This window comes from Aphelocoma coerulescens, chromosome 13, assembly GCF_041296385.1.
Source record: "Aphelocoma coerulescens isolate FSJ_1873_10779 chromosome 13, UR_Acoe_1.0, whole genome shotgun sequence".
NCBI classification, from domain to species: Eukaryota; Metazoa; Chordata; class Aves; order Passeriformes; family Corvidae; genus Aphelocoma; species Aphelocoma coerulescens.
This window is the reverse complement of record NC_091027.1, coordinates 9,980,893-10,000,637: the sequence shown is the minus strand read 5'-3', so window position 1 is coordinate 10,000,637 and position 19,745 is coordinate 9,980,893. Positions and strand designations below refer to the sequence as shown.

Here is a 19,745-nt window from a genome sequence, read left to right as displayed (position 1 = left end):
GGTGCTTCAGTGCCAACAGCCAAGTGTCACAACCTGGAGCTGCAGCAGAGGCTCCACCACTGCATGTTTGGACAGCACAGGTCAGGCTTTGGGCCAGCTGCTCACACAATTACCAAGTTTTATCCCAGGTGTGGTTATGCAGGCACAGCACAGTTGAAGCAGTGCAATGAGGAAGATAAAGTGTGTCCCTCCCTCACCCTACAGCACCATGAGGCATCGTGCAAGGTGGTGGCTGCTAACAAGCATTGACACTGGGCTCCTGACAAGCACCCAAAGGAATTTACACAGGCTGCTGCCACCAAACACAATTACACCAGGCTTCTGTATTAGCCACAGCACTCTAAGGGGGAACAAGTGTACTCTGGAACATTGCACACACAGATTTATTTCTTGTAAGAATCCAGCATAAACTGAATATTAACTACAAACATAGCCACAGAAATGACATCAGATTTTCCTCTGGTAGCACTTTTAAACTGAGGTGCATTGTTTGCAATACAGGCTGCTGGAAAGGCTTCAGCATGTCCAAGTGTAGCAGTGGAGTATTTTATGCCCACTGACATGTCTAAGACACCCATATAATGCACAGCAGCACAAAGGCAGGCCCCACAACCTCCTGAGTAAGCAGATGTGAAGAGGAGCTGTACCCAAAGCATGGGTTTGAATGCTGCTTTAGAGCAAATTCTGAATGCTTTCCATAATGGTCACATTCAAAATTTAGGTAAATCTTGGTAAGCCATCAAAAAATATCTCTCTGGATATTTAACCATCACCCAATTCATTTGAAAGTTGCCCACTGTGTCTTAACTAGTACCCTGCATTAGTCATTTAAAAAAAACCCTTTATATCTGTTTTATTTCAATTAACCACTGCCTCAGTGCTATTATTTCTACACTCAGTAAGTGACAGTAATATTGTCTAGTTCCAAATAACTAGAACCATTTGCAAACAAAAGTTTAAAAGCCCTTTATTAATTCAGAAGTGAAACACCAATATTTCAAGTGAGATAAGTATGTTTATTAAGGTTTATTCTACTCTAAGGTTTATACAGAGAATGGAATGCAATACAAGCTAAGAGCACACCTCAAAGATCTACCACACAACCATCCCCCTACTCCCTATAAGGGAACTGTAAAAAAAAAAAAAAAAAAAAATCAGAAAACCAGTTACTGTTTAACTAGTTGCAAGTGGCTTTGTCCAAAGAAGTTAAGCTTGATATTGCATTAGCTTTGTATGCAATAATTAAGTCTCTATAAGCTGAAATATCACATACAGAGGCGTAAAATTTCCTGTGGACACATGAAACCATGTTTTCAAGAGCTACATCACAAGGGTCTTTAAAACTGCCTAAAAACCAGCCACTAATGGCATGCACAGGTCAATAATATTAACTTTGGTAATGTCAGTCATTTTTGGTCAAATCTGGATTCCACTTTAAACAGTAACATGTATAAAAACACACCCATTGTGTGCATAAAGCAACACACTTTATTTGCTATCACCTAGAGGCAGGTCTTCAAGACATGGCTGAAGTATTCAAATTTAACTGTCAGGAGCTTGTTTAGTTCTAAATCACATTTTCACTAGTCTGTAAGGCAAGACTAAAAGGACGAGAAAGTGGTCAAATATTTAATTTTTTTTTTAAATGCAGGACAAGAACCATCTTGAAAATTATATAGCTTTAAGTAACACTAATCTTTTTCCACAATGTTTTTGTAAGAAATCCAGTAACTTTTATCTAGTACCCCAAGACACATTCTGGTTTGTTCTCTTTGTGAAGTTATCAATACCCTGTAAATACAAGTGTTTTGTTCTTCTTGGGGAAGTCATAGATGTTTTTATTTACAACAGAGTCAATCCTTAGCACTATAACTGGACTTCAACAGTTTAAAAGTGTAATGAAAATGACAACCTGAAGTGCTACTACCCATACAGAAGTCACACTTAGTTCAGTTTTATTCATTGCAAAGTAAAAAGACATCAAATTACACTAGTAAAAACTCAGAGATTTAGATCTGTACTCAAAAAAACACTACACATGCAAAGGGAACAATATCCTGCTAACACAACTTCATTTGCTGCTGCATTTGTCTAATATTAACAATTATGAACAGGGCAGTGCAACTAGTATTTGGAACAATCCTTACAGTGTTCGAGTGTCAGGCACAATACTTCATTTCTCTTCACACCACTGGTTCTCTTTACGTACCTGAAAGAGTAGTTTATTGTTAGTATGCTGCAGTGAAATTCTAAGCCTTGGCTGTAAATACCCATAAGCATTCAGGATTATTTACTGCAGGGAGACAAACTTGAAGCAGCTTTAATTTTTCACACAGGTTTTGCAATTATAAAAGTCAGTCTTCCAAACTGGCCTGTTCATCAATATAAGCCAGGTTTTTCATGCCTAGGTTTGATCAAATCTGAAATTTTCCAACCAAGTAACCAAATGGATTACCTTAAGTCCAAGTTATTTGTTTCATGACATAGCATTGAAAAGATATCCAAGTCTACAATTCATTGCCTTGTATAGAAACCAGGCATCTTGCTCTGCTTTTCCCAACTCAACCATTTTGCAGTTGGTTTATTGCTCAAGTTTTAAGATCAGTGAGTTTGTTACTTAGAGAACCCAAACTTACCTTTCCAGCCACATGCAGCAATACATCTTCAGCATTCCTACTACAGGCCCAAACCAGCAAACTAAGGCTGCCACAAACAATCCTACATGCTTTCCTGCTAGACATGCTGGAGCTAGAAAATCAATATACTTTGCTTTGACCCTTTCAGATCAAAGCGTGCAGGTCAGGCTGCAAGTGTGGTAGACATCATAAAGTCTTCTACTAGTACCACCCCAATTATGAGGGGTTGATGCATTAGTTTACACTTACTGGTACCAAGTCTCTTGCATCACAAGTTATGAAGCACCACACAGTAATCCAGCACGAACAGGCAGCTAAATTATAATTAAATCCAGATCAAGTACCTGTGCTTCTTCCTCTTCAGTGAAGTCATTCTTAATATTGAATGTCTTGCGAATTTCTTCTGGAGTTTTCCCCTTGATCATGTTTGCCACTGTCTTGCATGTGACATCCAGCAAACCTTTGATGTCCAAGTAATTTGCAGCCTGTAAGAGTTTTCAGATTTAAAGCCTCCATATCAATATTCTGCCTCTGTAGATGTACTAATTTAAGCTTACAATGAAATTGTAGAATATTGTATGCAAACAGATCATCTCTGCTTTGAGAACCTTCAAGGGACAGTACCTAGAACTTGCTTGCCAAACAGGAGTCCTTTGTACCATGAAAAACATTCTTCCTGCTCCTCTTTTTACAAAGAGCTTTCAGAAGGCTTCAAACACCCAAGATCTTCAGTGTTGCAGTACTGTTAACTAGCCAAGGCAGTTGTCTAGTTCTTATACAGATCTCCAGAACTCCATAATTAGTAATAAGCCCTCAACTTGGACTCGAGAGCCACAAGAATAAAAGACAGCGATATTTAGAGAAGTATGTTTATATTTAGAAATTTTGATATTTAGAAAGGTTGATGAGTGAGTATAGATTCATGCCAGCATTAGGCTAATAAGCATTCCAACATCCTCAGCAATTTCAGTCAATATTTATCAGAACCACCTGCCCTCCCCACATCCCCGCTTCCAATGAAGTAGTAACTCAAGAAGCATAAAGGCTTTATTTCTCAAGTGCATAGCAGAGCTTCACTTCACAGGCACAGCCTTTGCACTTCTTGAGGACACTCACCAGGATAAGTTCAAAAAGTGTTCCTTGGTCTACTTTCAGAAACTCTTGATCCCACACAGGGATGTCATCTGTTCTCTTTTCTTTGTTCTCATCATCCTCAGGAGGAGGTGGATCATCCTTGTGATGGGTGCACCACTGAATCACCTAATTATGGTTTTGAAATTAAAGTTTTATCCAAGTGATTCTCCCATTAAACTCCAAGTAAAACTTAACTTCATTTTGGAAGAAACATACCTTTTTCTCTAGATTATATTAAAATCCTGTGCAAACATGCTCAAATCCTCAATATCTTCATTTTAGAACAATTGATCCCCAATCCCAGAGTACAACAGCTTTCAAGATACCCAACATAGTTAGTTGCATGTTAATTACTTAATCTTAAAAGCCAGCTGCTGGTGCTATAAAGTTATTAGTCCCGGTGCTAACACACAGGCTGTACAAAGAAAACCTAAACCTCATTTTGCTGTATTTAATCTGTTTACAGAAACATTTTGTATTAAGCAGACCACTACACGGGGGAAGAGTGCAGAGTGGCAATAGCTACCAGCAGGTCACATTCACCCCAGTACAAAGTTCAGCCAGCAAGTTTGCCATTAGTGTTGGCTCAGGTTTGGTTTTGTTTTTTTTTTAGTTTGGGAACATGCAATCTCACGACCCAGACAAATAAAGGAGCAGGGATCTACTGCAAGCACAATCCTGTTCCATTTCATCAACCCAAGAGCCTTCACAAGTTTAAGTTATTTATGTGTCTCTTCACTAGGAAACAATTCCTAACCCTGTGTTTACCCCAAAACAGTCACAATAGTTCGGTGCTTATTTTGGCACAACTCTTTCTATTTGAAAGCAAAAAGAATCTTGGATACCACAGTACTACACTCTTCCCCCTTGACCCAATGACCATGGCCTGTTAATGAATTTAATACCACCAAGTGCACACAGTGTCTCTTAAGCACTGTCACTGCCACCGCCAGTCACTCTCACTACTGCCTGTCTCTTAATCCCTTCTCCAAACATTTGCATCTCATGAACAGCCACCTCAGTTTACAGAGTCCAATTAAAATTAGTGCTTTAACACCATGAAATGCCTGTGTGCACAGATCCCCAGCACCACTTCAGCACCTTAGGAAGCCTGTCTGGCCTCCAGCTTGCTGTTCCAGGTCACCCCTGTATGTCCTCTGCCATTATCCACCTGCCAGCCTCAGCCCACATGCCCGTGTGCATGCACCTTGACTTGGTTAAGCTTGTAGCACATGAAAAGTATTTTTTAACTAGTAGCTCATAACACCCAGCTCCAAGATGAATTTCACATTTCTTTACTGCCATGCAGCACAACCACTTTCATCAACTTACCTTTTTTAAGATGGCTGCATTAACATTTGGAAGAGGGACTGGGTCATCATCACCTTCATCATCCATTCCCAAATCTAAAAATGGAAAGATGACTGAGCAATTGGCAGACAAAACCATTCACTGAACTAGGATCCTTCATCTATTCTTCACTATTTTGACAACACTGAGGCTGAATGATCAGTAACAAAGGACCTCTAAACTGTGAAGCCAGGAGCTTTTGGAAGGCTTTGTGGAGCTACAGCTACATTATACATGCTAGGTTGTACCAAGTTGAGGCTAAGTGGCTGATAAGGCTGCCTCATCAAATGAGAGCTGAACAATCTGACAAACATTTGTATATTTTTACCCCTTACACAGTTTCAACCCACAAGTTCTAACTGAGGGTTCCCATTCCATTTATTAAGTAAGAATTCAAATCTAGTGTGGTAAATAGACACAATGTCTTGTCCTCTGCATGAGCAGGAAATACTGTAGCCACAGACATGCTGCTCTCTGCCTCTGAATCACTTGTACCGATCCTGTACCAGCTGAAGAAGTTCACATGGTAAGACAGCAGTACAAATCCTTCCATCAATAAAGCATTTATAAAGCATGCTTCCAACACTCCTTGTTTTAAAAGCTTGTCAGCATGCTCCAGGCAGATTTGGATTTGTCCCCTTGGTATGATCAAGGAATCAAAGTAAAAATTAGGAGAAAAATATAATTAAAGTGTCAGCTTGATACACAGAACAAATACCACATTAGCCATCTTAGAGAATGTGCTTTTTTTATTACCCAAATGCTAACAGTTGGATGACACCCTAGCTGTCAAAGACATCTTGTAATTAGTTATGTAATTGAGTAACTATGCAGACCTTCACTCATTACATGCACAGATGAGCCAATTCTATATCACCAAGGAACTTAATTTTTAAGAACATATGAACATCATCACTCATCAAATTTGTACATGATAAAAATCATGTACTTCTGTATTTAGACAAGTCCGCTACTGTTGTTATCAGTAGGCTATTAATTAACACCCTAATGCATTCCATTTCCTGTTTGAGTTGCCAGTCATGTTCAACAGCATCATATTAACAGAAGTGTTCAATGCTTGACATAATTCAACCTTATTTTTACTGTTCTTATAAGGTGTCACAACCAAACAAAGATTTACATCCAAGAGCATAATATTAACTACATCTACAGAAATAATTATTTCTAAGTTAATCCATGAATACATCCAAAAACTAGAAAAAAACACCAGTAAACAATGAGGAGATTTGCACTAGAGGGATTAGACAGTTTGCTCTGTATCCCAGCCATCTGGCAGATTTCCCCTCCCCCGCCACGAGTTCTTTTGTTTCAAATTTATGTCAGCAGGAGATCAGACCTAAGTATTTATCCCAAATAATTTAACAGCATTCACAAGCTCACAATACAAGCTCTTTATTGCATTGATTTATCATCTCCCACTCCATACAAGTGATATTTACATTCTAAGACTCGTTTGTGTGATTAAATAAACTGAAGTTTTAAATATTATTAATGTTCTGTTTGCTTAACTCTCACAAAACTGAAGTAGACTGTAGGCAAGGCACTGGGCTGCTTTTATTTTACTGGCCTCCCCGCAAGTGCTCTTAACCAGGGCTTTTTACAAGAGCATATCCACCCTAAACAGTTTCAGCTACAACAGCAGGAGTTCCAGCTGTTCTGACAGGAGACAGCAAGCTGCTCCATAGACTTGGGAATCCTTTTTCAGCAGAGTACCAGCTTGTCTCCTCTGGTCACAGTTCCTGTCCAAGAGGCCTCCTCAGGGTCTCACACTCTTACCTTCAAGCATAGTCTTTATAGTCACAGACTGCTTTGCAATTTCCACATCAACTTCAAAGATTTCTCCATCTGAACTCTGCAGTTTAATTGAAGGCATCTACAAGAGAAGGACAGTTATTTCCACACAATATTCAGCAGACATTACAAGTTCAGCTGACTCAAAGATGAGCATCACCTTTACTGCTAAAATTGCTTCTTCCCAACAGCAGATAGCCCAACGCCACTTAAGGCACACTCAGATTATTCACTGCTTGAATCAACAGCCCTAAATTCATTAATCCTCATGCTTAAGAAACAAGGATTGACTGAAGTCTAACACTAATTTATGAGCTTTTTTTCCTTAATTTGAAAGCATAAAATACACAGATTAGTTAACAGTGCTTTTATTTTTTTTTTTCAGTATAACACTAGGGCTATCTTTCTCTTGAAATAATTTTCAGCACTTCCAAAACACTACTTGCCTTCAAATCCAAACAACTGCTACTCACTTCAACTGCTCAAATGATGTCAGATCTCAAAAGCAGTTTTCAAATGATAGCCTCTAGAACAGAATCATAGCATTAAGGTTGGAAGGAATTCCCCTAGACAGAGTCTAGTCCAGCCTTCCTTGCTCCAAACAGAATTAAACAGACCAGGTTACTCAGGATCAAAGGCTTTCCTCGAGGAAAGTGTTTGGTTTTCTGATGAGATTAAAAAGCAATAAACTCCTACAAGGAAGGCCTTCAGCACTCACTACTGCTCTTGAAAAGCAGGAGGTAAGACCAGTACTTTGTTAGTATCTGAGATGACCATGCATTTTAACAAAGTTTCTCAAACAAACTGTAGTAAGACCTACAATAAAGAGGCAGCAGTCTTAAAAGATGTCATTAGCAGAAACACAATCAAATTTTACAAGAAAGTGTATTTCCAGATATGTAACAACTCAAACCCAGAAGTAAAGCACATGACACAGCAGCCAGGAGATTACAATTTCTGTCTGAAACTACACATACAGACTGTGGGGGTTATCACTGCACTTGAACCAGCCAAAGGGCACTATTAACACAACCATCTGGCCACGTAAGTTTTATAAATTTCTTCTCAACCAGTTAGTAGGATGTGTTGTAAGTTCCTTTACCATTCAAAATATTCGTTAGCAGCAAACCATTGCAACAGTTTCCTTTTTTTTGTCCTCAAGTTACCTGCTTCAAGATCACTGAAGTGTACATTTGCACAGCCTGCAACTACTTTGAACAGCTTTAGGAATAAAGAATTTCAATTCAATTTCAATTAATTTTCAAATGTTCTTCCCCCATCAAACTTCCCAGCGTCACAAACTAGTTCCTCACAGTAGTACTTGAGCTATGAACAGTTAATTAGTTGGACCACTTGCAGCAAACTCGCATCACCTCTTTCTAAGAGCTCATCAGTGTAGCGTGGCTGAGCCTGACCGCCCTACGCAAACCCAGGCCAAAGGAGGCTCGGCCAACACGTGTTATTAAGCAGCTCACACCAGCCCCAAGTCCTCATTGCTTTAATTTCCATTTGGCAGTGAGCAGCCAGTTAATGTTTACACAGCAATGTAACCCTATATGACAGTGCTACTTCTAATTAAGATGGGTGTTCTGGAGGGACATAGTCATGATTGTTCCAAAGGTACAAGTATATATATTACACACATGCACAAAACCAAAATCTGGATTAAAGCGCCATTCTGGGTTAGCCGTTTGAACGATGCTCTAGGAAAAAGTGCTGTAGGCACACATTTTAAATGTAATGCATCTGTTCTTACAGTGACTGTCTGGGAGCACTCCAGAACAAACCCAGATCCATCGCCAGCCTCCTTGTGCCTGGGCTTACATAATGCTGCACAGCAGAGCCAGCCAGGCAGGGATGCTGCCTTAGCCAGGGCAGCCCCTGCAAGGATATTTCCCTCCTATCACCCAAACCCTCTTCTGACAAGACTTTTATTGCTGAGGGTGTGAAACAGGTAGAATGAAGTTCAATTACTGCCTTATCGCTGACAACAAACCAGAATTTCATCAAAATTTTCATTGTTTTTTTATACCACAGAACTCAGCACCCTAGAAAATAGGGGGGGAAAAATCATTTTTAGCAAGCTGCAGTACAGCCCTGGCAGGTGACAGTCCCCGGGCAGCAGCACTACTGGGTGACTAAGCAAACCACTCCTAAAAGCTTTATTCAACAACAGCACAACAGGCTTGGAGCCGGGCTGAAGCCAAACCTGAATTACAGCGATAATTTACATGTCTAAGCCTGAAACGCCGAGCTCAGCCACCTACAGCTGCGCCTCCCAGCGCCATTCCGGATGGATGCCAGCGCTGGTAACCAGGAGCCGGATAACGAACTCGCACCTGAGGCGCGGCCGCTCCGGGACACTCAGCACCCCCGCGGGCAAGGCTCCCCACACCGGGGAGCTTCATTCCCGCATGGCCCGGGATGGCTCGGCCCCAACGAACCCCCAGAAGCTCCATCCCCGTACGGCCCAGGAGCGCTCACGTCTCCGCCCTCCCCGCCGCGGGCCCCGCGACCACCCCACGGCCTCCCGACCCTCTGTCCGCGGCAAGCCAGGCCCGCCACCCCCACAAAGCTCCTACTACTGCCCCGCCCCGCCCCCTCCCCGGGCCGGGCCGGGCCTCACCGTGAGGCAGCGACAGCTCCACGAACGGACCGTGAAGAGAGAGCGGCGGCGCTCGGGCCCGACTGCGGCGGCGCTTTTATACCGAGCGGGGGAGGGGGAAGGACCCGCCCCTCGCCGCCTCGCAACGCCCGGGCTGCCCGCCGCGAACGCCTGAGTAAAACTCCCTACCGGGGCTCCCAAAGGGTAAAAAGCGATACCCGCGCCCTTTTCCGTGAGGTGCGGAGGGGCGAGCGGAGCCGAAACGGGTCTGAGGGGACGGAGCGGGCGGGGGCGAGTTTTTCAGGCAGCGGCGGGGCCGCGGCAGGAGCCGCACAATAGGAGGAGGCCGAGGAGCTCCCCCCTCCCCACGGGCCGAGGCGGTGCCGCGGGCCCGGCCCGGCCCCGGTGAGGGGAGAACGGCCCTGCGGGGTCCGGGGTCGGGGCCGCCCCCTGAGAGCAGCGCGGGGCTCCCGTGGCAGTGGAGCGCGCCGGAGCGGCCTGTGGTGTCGGGGGGCTGGCTCGGTGCCCTCCAGCGACCCGCGGGCCCGGATGGCAGGTCGTGTAGTGAAATCGGTCATTCACGGTAACCCGGGCTCGCCCTAGAACGCCCACGGTGTGGGTTTTCCTTCACGGGGAGAAAGGCCGAGGCCTAGGGGTAAGCGGGGTAAGGCTGCAACAATCTGTGGAGGCTTCCCGCAGGTAAACAGGGTGAAACCCCATCGTCAGGGGCTGCTGCAGCGGCAGAAGACGTTTTAGCCAAAAAGCAGCATTGAACAACCGGCTAGTTTAAAATCGTTCCAACAACAGCCAGCCTTCCTCAACTGGAAATGCGTGCGGGACCTTTGATGGAGCCGGAAATGGATTTAGCTCTGAGTGGTGCTCACAGAATATCTGCCCTAGATCCCGCCAAGAATTTCAGGCGGCTCCAGCTCAGCCCTTTAAAGCATCTCCAGACACCAGCTGTGCTAGGAGCCGCTGGGCCGAGGAGCAGGGCTGGGCACCCAAACACAGCCCAGGCCTTTGTGTTAGCACAGTTCCACCTGAGCGCTGTGCCCAGCACAGGTGACAGCTGAAAGGTCACCAGTGTGAGCTAGAAAGTGACAGGTACTGGGTCTTCAAGAAAAGAAGATGTGAAGGGTTGTGCTTTGTGAGGAAGGGCAGGGTATGACCCCTCACGTCGCTATGAGGTGTCCAGAACACTGTGTTGTGCTGTCACAGCACACGCTCCGTGCTCCACTGCTGAGCTCAGTTTTGCGTCCGCTCTCCATGGCAAAATGGCTTTCAAGTAGGCAAGATATTTCCACAGTGACAACACAGGATTCTGGCAAATTTTTTTACTTCCAATCTTAAATAAAAATGTTTTAAGAACCAAAAAGCCTGTTTTCACATCACTCCAATGCAGACACAGCCAGGGTGCCTGTAAGCACACTGATGCCTGCAACAGCACCACACGGTAGAGTCCAGCATAATTTATATCCTTAGGCAGCACCAGGGGAGGTTCAAGTTGGACGTCAGCAAGGATTTCTTCCCTGAAAGGGTTGTCAAGCATTGGCATGGTGGTGAAGTCACCATCCCTGGAGGTGTTCAAGAAACAACAGGACGTAGCACTGAGTGCTCTGCTCCGGTTGACAAGGTGGTGATCAATCAAGGGTTGGACTTAGTGATCTTGGAGATGTTTTCCAGTCTTAATGATTCTGTCGTAAGTCACAGGTTTCCCTTCCCTTGGGGTCCCTGAGAGCTCCAGGCTGTGCACCCCACACCTTATTGAAAAAATGACAGCCAGACCCACTGGAAAATATCTTCTAACACAAAGAATTTTCCCAAGATACAGAATTTCTTAGTTCAGAATCTTGTTTTCCTCAGTTCAGTAGCCAAGCCAATGAAGTGTCAAGTATTCCTTACTCTCTTCCCTCCTTTGCTCCCTTCCCTTCCATCTGAGAGTAGACATAGAATGATAAAGGTTGGAAGGGACCTCAATCTCATCTGGTCCCACCTACCCTGCCATGGGCAGGGACACCTTCCACTAGATCAGGTTGCTCAGGGCCCTGTCCTACCTGGCCTTGGACACTTCCAGGGGTGGGGCAGCCACAGCTTCTCTGGGCAACCTCTGCCAGTATTTTTCTCACATAACAAGTGAGACTACAATTAGAGAAGCATTTAATATTAAATACCTTGTTGGTTGGGGCTGATTCTCTGGAGAGATGGAAGACTCAAAGAGATTCTCAGCCAGGAAGGACCTCCTAGAGCTCAGCTGATAGCCAGGCTGTTCTACATCAGAGCATAACACTTAGAACAGCTTCTCTATAAATTCCAAAAAGCTGTTGGAGATGACTGCCTGACTTGGGAAGCTTGTTCCATGGGCTTTAGGATGCTGAGCAGCTTGTTAGAGCAGACTTGAATACAACTCTGAGCAACCTGATCTGACTTTGCAGGTGGATCTAGGTCACCTCTGGTCCCTTCCAGCCTGGATTACTGTGTGCTTCTGTAACATGTGCTCCCCTGGAACTCTTCCTACGAGCTGAGTGAGCAGCCAGGGGGGGCCAGGTGATGCTTGGCAGCAGACTTGGACACCAACAGGAGTTCCTCAAAGGTCCTGGTACTGATAACCACATAAGTTCTTTGTTCACCATTTAATGGGACCTAATTTTCATTTTTAATTTATGTGTGTCTCATACATAGAGTGTGAAGCCTCCAAACTACATCTAATGTGACTTTTTGATTGTATCAGCATTGCATTTACTTCTTTCTTCCTCAATCACTCCATCTCATACTCCAATGCTGAGGATCACATTCAGTGCACTAAAACCCACTGCCTTTATTTTCCCTAAATTATTATTTTTTAATTATATTAAAACTCCTTGGTTTAGAGAATCAGAAAATAACAGAAGGTGGCCTGTGGAAAACATATCTACAAATTCTAAATCTCCTTTCCCAATGTTGCCAAAGACCAAGGTTTCTGATTTGGCTCGTGACCAGCAAGCACAACTCACAGACTGCAAATGAGGCTCAGCAAAGGGGGGATGGGGTTTGCTCTCAACACAAGACAAATCTAATGGCATCTAGGAACAGGCAGAAAGCTAAATTCTATGCTTAATTATAGTCTTGGATAAATTTAATTCAAAATTATACTACTGATGAGCTTTATACTTGGTACAGCTTTCCAAAGGAGAAAATTCAGTCCTCAGTGGACTTTGAATTCTACTGTTGAATCAGAAGTCTGGGAAAGTTAAAACAGCAAAAATACCCCACACCCCATAAAGAGGCAGATGGCTGTCATAGATATGCCATAATCACGCGACAGCACCTCCCACTGTGCCCTACATATCGTACAATGAACCTCCCCAGCCACTCCAGATGCTTCCCGTTATCTGTTGTGATAAAGCAGCTGCTGCGGCAGCGGTAGCCCAAGTGCTGTGAGTCAGTCAGTATTAATGGCACAAAACCCCTATCCTTGGCTAAAGCTGTGAGGAAAAGAAAAAGATTGCTTAAAAAAGGGGTGGCCCAATTTCAATTGTTCTGCATATAGGTAATGATTGCACTGCAAATAATCCTGAAGATGAGCATTGCTTCCCTGAGTGCAGAGAATCACACCATGTATCGGCCACAGGTAAATTACAATTAAGGGTCTTTACCACTGAGAACATGGAGGAGGAAGGGAGCAGCTTAATGCCAAAGCAAATACCTGAAAAGATTGGTGCAACTGAGCTTGATTTAACGCTTAATCAGATCCAGAAGAGCTCTGACCTACATACTCACAGCATCCCTGGGCTGCAGGCACAGCCAGTTGAGCAGCCACACAGCTGCAGGGGAAGAGCGTTTAACACACTGAACATGAGGGAGCAGCCACCTGGAGACAGTCCTGCATCTGCTCCACAGCCTCAGATTCCCTTCCTAGGTGTTTCTCTCAGGCAAAAATTACTGTGCCCCCCACTCTTCAGAGCAGCTCACACTCCACTTTGACAGAGAAACAGGATTTTTTTAGCTGCTGGTGGTGATTTAGAGACTATGGAGATAACACACTGATTATTTTTCAATACAAATATGATGTGGGATTGTCAAAGTCTAATGACAATCAGGCTTGAAAGAGCTTAGCTTTACTCCATCAATAAGTTGGAAAAATCCACAGAACTCATCCTGGATTCACTGAACCAGGGAGAGCAAGTCAGGGAGAGAGCCAGGTATGACCATGGAATCTGAAAAAGAACCTTATCTACGTGTAGGGGAGAATGAGACTTGCTGCAAAAATCGTCTTTTTTTTCAGGAATACAAAAGATGAACATTTTTTAAAACAAGCAACCAGATCGACAAGTTTGAAAATAATTTAACTGACTGGATCAGTGTAAAACCAGAAAACATCAGAATTATTCATGTGAGAGAGATGGTAGAAAGACACTGCTGAGCTCAAAGGCCTGGGCCACTGTTGTTTAAAGCAGTCTTGGAACAAAGCAGCATCAGAAGAGGAAAATTCTTGATCTCAATACAAGTCTGAAAAAGCTAATTATTGCATTTCTACTTCATCAAGACTTGTATTAAAACAGCATCCTTGAGAAGGTGTCACTTTTCATACAAGTTGTGCCCCAGCAATGCGAAATGGTGGGTGGCAGAGCCCAGCACTTAGGTGATAGTCCAGGTTACACAATCAGAGAATCCTAGAATGCTTTGGGTTGGCAGGGACCTTAAAGCTCATCCAGTTCCAACCCTCTGCTGTGGACTAGACCAGGTTGGTCAGGGCCCATCCAACCTGGCCGTGAACACTTCCAGGAATGGGGCAGCTGCAATGTCTCTGGGCAACCTGTGCCAGGGCCTCACCACCCTCACAGGTAAGAATTTCTTCCCAACATCCAATCTAATCCTGCCCTCTGTCAGTTTAAAGCCATTCCCCCTTGTCCTGTCATTCCAGGCCCTTGTCCCAAGTCCCTCTCCAGTTCATTTGTAGCCCCTTTAGGCACTGGAAGGGGCTCTCAGGTCTCCCTGGAGCCTTCTCCAGGTGAACACCCCCAGCTCTCCCAGCCTGGCTCCAGAGCAGAGGGGCTCCAGCCCTTGGAGCACGTCCATGGCCTCCCCCGGTCTCACTCCAGCAGGTCCACGTCCTTCTGATGTTGGGGGTCCCAGAGCTGGACCCATCACAGCAGGTGGGGACTCTGAGAGCAGAGTAGACACCAATGGACTGACAAAACCCAGTAACCAAATCCTGTCAAGCTGACACCAAGTGAGATTTTTTTATCAGCTTCTATTTCTTCCTGTAACAGCACTCCCATTCCCCTTACATAACAGCGGGGATTCAAGACAGTTTTAAAAAGTGAAGATGAAGAGGAGGAAGACTGAAAATAGAAATACCTACCTCAAACCTATTTGCAGCATCTACTTCCTAACCTCACCCTCACTCCACCTCCCCATATTTAAACAATGATTTTTTTTTCCAGTTCTGCCCTGGCATCCTCTGAAATCATCTGGAGCACCTTGGAGGAGCCAAACCGGATCCTCCGTCTGCTGAGGGTGAGAGTCACCCACCTTCAGCTCCGTTAGGGCCAGTGCATGTCTCAGCCTTGCCGACAGCAGAGCAGTTCCCGGCCCTGCGGGTCACGACACGCGGTCCGACAGGCCGGGCAGTGCCACGCGGTGGCGCCGGGGCTCGCTCCGAGGGACGGGAGCCGCCAGCGAGCTCAGCCCCGGAGAGATGCGCTCCCGGGCGTTCCAAGAAAATGTAAAGAGCAGACTTTCTATACCTGGCCTTGAGAACGACCTTCAGTGGTACCGTATAAAATTGTAGCTATCCTTGATATAAGCACGAGGGGAAGGGAACTGGGTTAGCTTTACAGGGCTGCCTGGCACTGGTGTCCAACGCTGGAGCCGTTCAAAGTCCAAAAAGCAAATTCTGGGCTGGTTCTGACACCACAGATGATAACGAGCAGTTGCTTTGAGGTTTCAAAGCCCATGGAAATAAATATAGTGTGTTTCAGAAGTCAAGCATTTTAAAATGCATTCAAAGCATTTTAAAGGGGATTCCGGGGGGGAAAGAGACAGTCCAGTAACATTTTGAGATGGCTGAGCCAAAGCTGCATAAACTCATTACCAGACAAACAACCCAGCACCAGCCTTTCTCTCTCCCCGGAAGCGGTGGCACCCCCTCCCCTGGGCATTGTCCCAGCTCCCGCAGCAGCCGGCTGTGTTCCTCTTCCCCGAGGACAAACACTGCAGCGGAAAAGGAGCAGAGCTGGCTGTAAAGTGGGTCAAGCGTGGAATGAAACACCCACCATAGGATGCTCCCAGACAGGGCATCTCCAGGCCCACCCCACCCCCCGAGTTCTCCTTACAGAATGAGGAAGCAGAAGAGAGCAGCCATCACTGCCCACTCCTGCACTGATGGCCACAACAAAGGTTTTTCACAGCAAGGTTTACGGTTAGTCTGGATGTGGGGGCGTGTTTTCTCAAACTCCTGAAAAATAAAGGCAGTTGCGAGCCAGGCTAAAGACTTTCAGCCCAATCAGTCATGCAATTATCAATGTAAGCAGGATACTCATCTTTTACAGTTCAGCACTTTCAGTTTTAAATGCATAATCTGGAAAACAGCTTATATATTTATTGAAATTAAAAAAACAAACAAACGAAAGCAACAAAAACAAACCAAAAGAACCTAACCTCTAAAAACCCAGATGTGTTTGGGGGAAATCTACAGAGGAAGATGAATACAGAAGTCAAGACAACCAAAAGCAAAGATTTAGTTTAATTTATACGACCTTGCGCAATGATAGAGTAGCTGCAAAATTGAATTTTCTCCTCAAAATCACTTTCCTGCAAGTTCTCATGCAGGATGCTCACCCTGATCACACTCTTCCATCACCAGTCACAGGTACTATTAGCAACTAATGCTTTATTTATACCAGCAACAATCATTTTAGTCTCCATCCCAAAGCAGTTCTGTTCACCAGAGAGTAATTAAGAGATCAGTAGTTGAACCCATTTTAAAGAATAAAGCTTTTAAGCACAGCACAGGTTTTAAAAGGCTAAAACATGCAGCACTGCTTAATTTAAAACCAAAAGCGTCGTTTCAGCCTTTTTTTGCTGTTCATATGCCAAAGCACTCTGGTCCCTTGCTCAAGAAAGCAGCCTGCCTTAATTCCCATCCAAAAGGAGTACAGCCAAATGAATTAGAGCACCAAAGTAACTTTTTGTAAAACCACAGAAGGCTGACTCATGAACTGCTGACTCTGCAGGGCTTTGTTGGTGTGTTCATGGGTACCAAAAGATTTCCACAGAGTCCAGTGTGATTTTTACTTAACACTTATACCTGTTTCCAACCTTCTCCCAGAAGAATGTGCAGAACACCAATACTCTGTGCCATGACTGCACACAGAAGGCACCCAACGCCTTCTACAAGGCTTCAAAAACCACTGCTTGCAGACATTTTGCTCCAAAAATCCAAGCTCATACAAACCATGAATATGGTTGCAAAAATCATGGAAGACGTAGAAAGTCACTTCTCAGGCAAAATTTGCTGTAACATATACAACCCCTAAAACACATTAAGAGCTTCCAGGAGTGCTCTGCATCCAGACAAAACAAGCAGCAATTAGAGCAATAAATGAGTGTGAACAGGTGCGTAAGGAGGTGATGAGAGTGGAGGCACACCTTCAACTCACTGAATTTGGACCAGCACTTAATTTGAAATTCAAAATTGTGATCACACTTGCATCTTTTTACAGACCATTTTTCCCGAATGAAAGAGTACTTACTCCTTAGCCCCCTCCCAAGGTCACAGCTCCTCCAAGAGCAGGAACTGCACTCTAGTATTACTAAGGAAATGAAGAGGTCAGAGGGGGAAAAGAATGTGTTTATTCAACTATGAAAAAAGGCCCAAAATAAACCCAGCACTTGCATAACAGGTTTGGGTTTGTCTTGTACAGGAGGAAATCCTTTAAGATTCAGGATGAATTTTAAATTGTCAGAGCAGACTTTGACCCAAGGCCCTTGAAACACAATTGCTTTCTAAAAAAGACTTTCAGTGTTTCAGTTTACTACTATAAAATCAAAATAAACCCCATCGAACATGGATTGGTAGGTATTGGTACCCATCAGCAGTTTTTTCTGTTTGTGACAGGAACCAGACTAACATACAGGCACATGAAATGTCACAGCTTTCATTGGCAGGATGTCCCCATACCACCTCTTTCAAAGGGCAGAATGTGTTCTGTTACTATCCAGACATACGGGGAAGGAGGTAACACTCTGCACCCTCCCATGCATCCAGTATCTTGCCAGGGTAGTATCCTAAGACCTAAATGATGTAACATGGCCCAAGCACTTGGAGCAGGGATACTGAGTGTGTACAGAAGTGTCAGCAGCTAGAAACAACAATCTGAAATGAGCACCAGGTGACAGTTACGCACATTGGTTACCTTGGACAAACATCCACCTACATCTGATGTAGCCAATGACTTACACAAAACAAAATATGGAAAGCTCCAAACCCTCCCCGCCTTTGTCCACCAGCATTCGCCTGGCGCTATTCAAGTTCTGAGAAAGAATAAAAAAAGAGGAGGAGTGGTTCATGGAAAAGTGTCATTTCATTCCCGACTGCCTTCTGATAATCTGAACCCCAATGTAAGCCCTCCCCACCGCTAAGAGCTGGGTGTGACATTCCCACTTAAACACTGGAATAAACCACAATACGGGATTTCCAGCTATGCCTATTTTGCATTTCATGGAATGCAGCAGTCGTTGTAGAGATGAAGGAAACGTCACCACTGATCTCCAACACATCTCATTTCGCTGCAGCCACTACGCTCACAGGCTGAAGTAAAGGAAATTTTGCGCAGGTAAACTGATCAATCAGCTACCAATAAATCAAACCCCATTTATTTATAGCTGAAGCTTTGTTTCTTCTCTTGCATCTTCCAAACATGGTTGTAGTTGGTTAGCGCTCCATCAGCACAACCAATTTTTTCTTCACAATGTGGCTTTCTCACTGGAATCTTCACACAGGCGGTCACAACATAATTATAGAGGAAAGCACGAAAACTGGAGTGACTCCAACATTGTCCATGGACTTTACTAACAACCACTTGGATTTGTGTACAGAAACTGAAGCAAGGAAAGGACTGCTCCTCGCCAGAGGAGATGAGTCATGCCAATTAAAGCAACAAGGAAAGCAGAAAATAGGGCAAAGTCATTCCTCTTGAAGGAATGGTGTCAATGAAAGCACAAAGTTCCATCTACACAAACACAGAGAAAGACAAGTGACAGGAATGGAACGTGAACTACTCTCAGCAAAGGATTATTTTAATAGTGATCAAAGCAAAAGCTCCCACTATACTAAAAAAAGCCACTGCAGATGCACTTACTTTTAGCATGCACTTCTTCCTGTAAGAGATCAAACTACAGCAGACTGAGCTCTCCAGAAGCCATTTGGAACCCAACCTACAGGACAAAGCTCAAATTTTGCTGAAGGAAAAGCAACCACTTGAGCCTTTCTGAAAGGGGATGAAGTAATGGTTGATGAAATGCAGCATCTTCTTTCCAAGTTAAAGAATTAAGTGGTCCTCCAGCTTTTCAGAAAAGCAAGAAAGCCCCAAAAAGCATGGTCCAGGTGAGCTGGACATTTGCGAAAGTTCTGTGCATTTCCTTAGAAACAAGCAGTGTAAAAAACAAACCTCCATGTTATTACAGAATCTGCTTGTGCCCAAGAAACTTAAAAGTCTCAAACAATATGAACGTTAGGAGTCCTTCTATTGAATGAACAGCCAGGTACATAATTTAGATGTATCCAAGAAGTTTAACACATAAGCCTTAAGAAGGCATAACATTTGAATTTCTATTTTGAACCAAACCATCAAATCAGGGCTCCAATTTTGAAGAAGTTAGTAGAAAGGAAATATTTAAACAGAAGTTAACATAAACCACATACCACTATTTTTCAGAATGGAAGCTTGGGCAAATACACATAGTACTAAACTTCAAGTTGTTTCCTTTAATATTTAGAAAACTGGTTTTATTCTTAGTTTTTCAGAAAAATGATTTTAAGTATTAGCACCTACATTGTAAATGACTCAAACTTAGATTTACACTTGAAATAAAGCCACACACAATCAATTAAGTGATCCTATATTCTTCCATTTCTGAGTATTTCAGTAGAGCACCAAGAGGGAAAGAGCAACATGTGAGTAACCAGCAAGCTGTTCTCAGCTGTGAGACACAAGCCCAGGCACCTT

The 19,745-nt window shown here is 43.9% G+C and overlaps 1 protein-coding gene across 3 annotated transcripts; it reads right to left on the bottom strand.

Moving 5' to 3' along the window:
• Positions 1-951: 951 nt before the first annotated feature.
• SKP1 (S-phase kinase associated protein 1) lies at positions 952-9,662 on the bottom strand. Of its 3 annotated transcripts, none has more exons than XM_069028704.1 (6): positions 9,559-9,662; positions 6,918-7,014; positions 5,103-5,176; positions 3,753-3,896; positions 2,981-3,121; positions 952-2,209 (listed from the first exon to the last, which is right to left on the bottom strand). In XM_069028704.1, exons 2-6 carry the CDS (start codon positions 7,012-7,014, stop codon positions 2,174-2,176), a joined length of 492 nt encoding a protein of 163 aa, XP_068884805.1. In that variant the 5' UTR covers positions 9,559-9,662; the 3' UTR covers positions 952-2,173. The 3 variants fall into 3 exon arrangements, with proteins under 3 accessions (XP_068884805.1, XP_068884804.1, XP_068884806.1); XM_069028703.1 differs by lacking the exon at positions 9,559-9,662 and adding an exon at positions 8,099-8,159; XM_069028705.1 differs by lacking the exon at positions 9,559-9,662 and adding an exon at positions 7,379-7,442.
• Positions 9,663-19,745: the final 10,083 nt, after the last annotated feature.

Bases quoted from the DNA above. Each gene is read 5' to 3' on its own strand.
- SKP1 (XM_069028703.1), bottom strand. From the start codon at position 8,125: ATGTACACTTCAGTGATCTTGAAGCAG. The intron at 7,015-8,098 runs GTAACTTGAGGA...CTTCTCTTGTAG, and splicing joins CTTCAGTGATCTTGAAGCAG to ATGCCTTCAATTAAACTGCA. The intron at 3,122-3,752 runs GTGAGTGTCCTC...AAACTCTTACAG, and splicing joins CACTTTTTGAACTTATCCTG to GCTGCAAATTACTTGGACAT.